Genomic DNA, 5,464 nt, shown 5'->3' with positions numbered 1-5,464 from the left:
GAGTTCTTGTTTGTTCATTCAAAGTCCACTCCCGATAATGTTATAAAATTGATTTGTTCTTTTGTTTTAGAATCTTGTATAGAATTTATTACATTTGTTATTTAATATTCGTATACAGTCGCCGCCCATGTGGGTTTATGTAGAATTTATTACATTTGCTTATTATTAATAATTAATGGTCCCCGATTAATCCCCGTCGAGACCGATTAATCCCTTAACTTCAGTCGACCGTCAAGCTACCGTCGAGCGATTTTTGCAACCTTGATATATATATATATATATATATATATATATATATATATATATATATATATATATATATATATATATATATATTGATTGATTGTTTTTGGAAAATATATTCAGAACAATTTTGGTTTCAAATAATTTTAGGAACTTAGAATCCAAAAATCAAAATCTACAAATCGATTTCAGGAACATGTTTTTGTGTTCAAGCGATTCCAAGAACACATCTATAAAGTTTCATCCATGGCAGAAAATAAGATATGTTCTTGAGTTCATCATATCTATTTTTGATATATGTTCAAAGTGTTTTTCTTGTGGGTTCATTAGGAACGAGAATTGTCCTTTAGTTCATCCGAAATAAAAACTCGTGTTCAAAAAATAATTCTTCAAAAATATGAAAAAAAAAAAACAAGATTTGAAGGAGGAGTCGCAGGAGATTTAGTTTTTGATGTATCAAGAACTCGTTGGAAAACTAATGTTGCCCAGAGAATCACCAGATAATATGCCATAAGAGTCGTTGGAGATGTTAAAGTTGTCGGAAACTGGCAATGTTTTTTGAACATTAGAAAAAAGTTCAATTGTAAATGATATACAAAAATCAAAAAATAATTAAACATGAACAAAAAGAAAAAAGTATCATCCTCCTAAATTATTATCGCTATATAAATAATAAACATGTTTGACACACATCTTTTGAAAAGTTTTAACTTTTTTGCTTGTAAGAAAAAAAAGTTTCATTCAACATTACAGACTTCTACTTTTAACTAAACAAAAAGTTTCAAATCTAAAAATTAATTCAAATAACATTTAACAAGAAGCTTTTTTTATAATTTTGCAAATTGAATCAATTACCTTTAAAAAAAATTAATTACGTGTTAGATAAGTCATTTTACATGTTTTAAAAGCTTCCAACTATTTTTACCGAACATTTATATATAAATAGACTACAGTTTTCAATTGCTAGCTATCAACTACCAGCTTTCAGTGTCCGATTACCAGGTTCTTAAGAGTGCTGGTATGGGTCCGTTTTGGGACGTTATTGCCGACGTGGACACGACTTAACGTCGTGGTAACCTGAGGAACACCGTCCCTCTCGTTTCTCGTTGCTTCCCGTTGCCAGCATAACACCCTTCAACGTTAATTTTTTTTTCTCTTCTTCTTTTTCTTCCATCTGTTTTTCTTCTTTTTTTAACGTTATTTTTCATAAGGAACACCGTCCCACCAGATATGACGAAGAGAAGACAAAAATTTAGGTTGATGTGGCTTTGAACGGCTTCTTATTTCTTGAACCAGTCTAATAAATTTCATACAAACACCCCCGTTATATGTGTACTTTTTGTGACCTTTATTTGACCATTTGACTTGCCACTATTGGACGAATAAAGAAAATATAAAATGCAGCCATACACCACTGACTACTTGACCACACACTTGTTGTGTGAGGGTGTGTGTATCACAATATTCAGCAAAGTACAGCGGCATCCTCCTCCCAACCAATTCCTTCCCCTATAAACACACACACATACAGCGACATCTTCCCTACAAAACACTCCCACCCAATTTCTCCCTCTAAACACACATACTCGCTCTATACTACGAGAGAAATTTCGGAAGAATCTGATACCTTGTCGATTGCAAATTCAAATATGAGCACCGATCTGAAGTCCAAATTTCTCGAAGTTTACGATACTCTGAAATCCGAGTTAATTAACGATCCTGCCTTCGAATTCGATGACGATTCTCGTCAATGGGTTGAAAAGGTAAAATCTGAATCATTTTAATCATTATTGTTGTAATCTGAACGAGGTTTTACGAGGTTAAATGTTTGTTGTTCATCGTGTTATTTGAATATCCGATTAACTGATTTATGTATTACATCGATTTTATTGCGAGAATATGCTGGTTTTGTGGTAATTGTTGATGAATATTACTATTAGTAGTTTTGGATGAAGGATGTTGGGGCTATTAGTGACCTAGCTGTTTATTGAAAAAAATATATATATCAGATCTGACAGGTGCTGTTGCATCAACGCTCACATAAATGTGAGAATGTTGGAGTAATTATTACTTGATTTGGTATATTATACAGATACTGCAATACGATAATAAAAAGGTTTGGTGGCTACCCACCTACATGAGTTGAAAATACTTGGTCAACCACAAGCAACGACTATGTAATCTTAACTAATTCTTCTGGTATAGCATATCATTATCAGGTGTTTTATCGAATCAAAAAACGTTCTAATAATGATTAATGATTGACTTATTTCCATCAATGAATAATGTAACCACAGTCTTGATGTACTCCCTCCTTTCAAATTACGACACTAGAGTTTATTTTTATTTTTTACCAAAGTATTATGTATATGAAATTAATTGTGTTTGTTTAATTATATTTGTTTGCAGATGCTTGACTACAATGTCCCTGGAGGTAAGAAGAGTTGCTGTATTTCCCTTTGGTTGGGTTGTATTAAAAATTAAAAATTAAAAATTAAAAATTAAAAATTAAAAATTAAAATTTAAAAATTAAAAATAAATAACAGGGGTATTGAAATGTGATGTTTGTAGGAAAGCTGAATCGGGGGCTGTCTGTTGTGGACAGTTACCAGTTGCTTAAAGGAGAAGAACTGACAGAAGATGAGATTTTTCTTTCATCTGCCCTTGGTTGGTGTGTTGAATGGGTGGGTAATATTTATTATGCTTGGCATTTCATTTGAATTGCATGATAATTAAAGTCCTTAGTTCTTCATTTGATTGTTGTAAATAATGGCAGCTTCAAGCATACTTCCTTGTGCTTGATGATATCATGGACGAGTCTCATACCCGCAGAGGTCAACCCTGTTGGTTCAGATTACCCAAGGTAAACTTGTATTTTTTTTTTTCTAATATAAATATAAATATATAATACTTGCTTGATATCTCTGTTTATATTTTTATAAAATTTGATTCTAGGTTGGTATGATTGCTGCAAATGATGGAATAATTCTTCGCAACCATATTCCAAGAATTCTCAAGAAACATTTCCGAGGAAAGCCGTATTACATTGACCTAGTTGACCTGTTCAATGAGGTTGCTAATTGCTCTTCTTCTTCTTCTTCACATGCTTTTACTTTTTCAACTAAATAACTAATATCACTGTACTTTTGAGCACAGGTAGAATTTCAAACAGCCTCTGGACAGATGATTGATTTGATCACTACACTTGTAGGAGAGAAAGATCTGTCAAAGTATTCATTATCTATGTAAGAAACCAAACCAGCTTTGAGTCTATACTAATAATATCCAAATCTTACGTTTTCCTAATATCTTTACTGCAGTCATCGTAGGATTGTTCAGTACAAAACTGCTTACTACTCATTTTACCTTCCTGTGAGTAAATTAATTCCTGTTTCCTTGTACAAACAAGACTGATAATGATATGGATTGTGTAATTGTATGAGTTTTGTTTGTGGTTTTTAAGGTTGCGTGTGCCCTCCTTATGTTTGGAGAGGACCTAGAGAAACATGTTGAAGTGAAGGACGTGCTTGTTGAAATGGGTACCTATTTCCAAGTGCAGGTACGCCCATGCAACTATTTATTTACTAATATTTATGAGGCCATTTAAAATTAAATTTAAATTTAATTCATGAATTGCAGGATGATTATCTAGACTGTTTTGGTGCACCCGAGGTGATTGGCAAGATTGGAACAGATATTGAAGATTTTAAGTGCTCCTGGTTGGTTGTCAAAGCATTGGAACTTGCTGATCAGGAACAAAACAAACTCCTACATGTAAGTTGTAACCAACCACTGCTCACTGCTTTTTATTTATTTATTTATTTCCTAAATAAATTATTCTTTATCCAGGAAAACTATGGGAAAAAAGATCCTGCTTCCGTTGCAAAAGTGAAGGAACTGTATCACACTCTCAACCTTCAGGTTTGTGACTCTATCCATACATTTGAAATCCATGATTTTTTTTTTTTAAAAGAAATATATAGTTTAATTGGTAAAAAAATAAAATGCAGGGTGTATTTGAAGATTATGAGAGCAAGAGTTACGAGAAGCTCATCACATCCATTGAGGCTCACCCAAGCAAAGCAGTACAAGCAGTATTGAAATCTTTCTTAGGAAAGATATACAAGAGGCAAAAATAGAGGGACCTTATTATTATTATTATTATTCTGTTGTTGATTGTTGATGCCTCTTTGTATCTTTTGCCGATTGCCATTGTATTCTTGCAATCTTCCAACTCTTCTTATGTCTTCCTTCTAGTATTATTATTATTATTGTTATTATCGACTTGTTTTATTGGCCATGTAATAGCGCTTATGTGTAATAAGACATTCATCTCTTTTTAAGCCAACCCATTTGTTCTGATGCAATAATTATGGAAAGAATTGTTATGCAACTTCTTTTATTTTTATGTCTGTCTGGAGTTGATGGAAATTTGGGTTTTGGTAGTAATAATTATTAACATCTTCTTGGTAAATTTTAATGATAATGTTATTTGTAATCTTTATAAGATAATAAGATATAACAAATCATTTTTCTTATATTCCGCACTGTTTCTTATCAATATGCTTTCCTCTAGAGATAATAATTTTGACCCTTTGGTTGATTTGAGTTATGTTGCACCATCAAATGTCAAATTGGTAAAACTAACTTCTTATAAACACTTGAGTGGCTCTATCAAAAAATTAGATTATAATATTTGTATAATCCTTCAAGCTTATCATTTCATCACCACTCTTGATCGAATGGTATTGAAGCAATTCAGCTAGTTTGGTCTTATCCTCCTCATGGATTCCAAGCTTTATATTCTTGGAGAATGCCTCATTAAACTTGGTGTTGTAAGTCCCTAATCTGCTTGTGTATCAATCAGATCCGTTTGATGGTACGGAATCCCAATCAAACGGATGATGCCAGATCAAATAGAAGAGAAGGAGAAGAAGAATATGATGAATCTTGTATGTATTGATATGAATGAAGATCCGGATACAAGATTCACACACACTAACACACACTCTCTTTTCTCTCTCTCTAGACCACCTTCAAATGCACACACTTAAGCTCCTCTATTCTATGTGTTCATCACTCCACTCCTCACCCCTTACACCTATATTTATACATAAGAAACATGGGCTTGGTGAACATGAGCCGTGAATGGGTTTACGGTCGTAAATGGGTTTACGACCGTAAACACCCATTGGGCCGTAAACTCTGTTTACGGTCGCAA

General features: G+C 32.9%; 1 protein-coding gene across 1 annotated transcript; it reads left to right on the top strand.

Annotated features, from left to right (window-relative positions):
• The first annotated feature begins 1,671 nt into the window (after positions 1–1,671).
• Positions 1,672–4,591, top strand: LOC145114894 (farnesyl pyrophosphate synthase). The gene is made up of 11 exons (XM_079051013.1): positions 1,672–2,006; positions 2,653–2,677; positions 2,815–2,927; positions 3,020–3,106; positions 3,199–3,315; positions 3,400–3,488; positions 3,564–3,615; positions 3,707–3,802; positions 3,883–4,017; positions 4,093–4,164; positions 4,254–4,591. The coding sequence occupies exons 1-11, from the start codon at positions 1,893–1,895 to the stop codon at positions 4,380–4,382; spliced, it is 1,029 nt and encodes a 342-aa protein (XP_078907139.1). The 5' UTR covers positions 1,672–1,892; the 3' UTR covers positions 4,383–4,591.
• Positions 4,592–5,464: the final 873 nt, after the last annotated feature.

Source organism: Lactuca virosa, chromosome 5, assembly GCF_052849685.1.
Source record: "Lactuca virosa cultivar CGN04683 chromosome 5, Lactuca_virosa_CGN04683_v6, whole genome shotgun sequence".
Taxonomy (NCBI): Eukaryota; Viridiplantae; Streptophyta; class Magnoliopsida; order Asterales; family Asteraceae; genus Lactuca; species Lactuca virosa.
This window is presented reverse-complemented; position numbering and strand designations above follow the sequence as displayed.

Excerpts from the sequence above, each read along its gene's own strand:
- LOC145114894 (XM_079051013.1), top strand. The coding sequence starts at position 1,893 with ATGAGCACCGATCTGAAGTCCAAATTTCTCGAAGTTTACGATACTCTG. Across the intron at positions 3,316-3,399 it reads TAGTTGACCTGTTCAATGAG|GTAGAATTTCAAACAGCCTC; the intron begins GTTGCTAATTGC and ends TTTTGAGCACAG. Across the intron at positions 4,165-4,253 it reads ATCACACTCTCAACCTTCAG|GGTGTATTTGAAGATTATGA; the intron begins GTTTGTGACTCT and ends AATAAAATGCAG.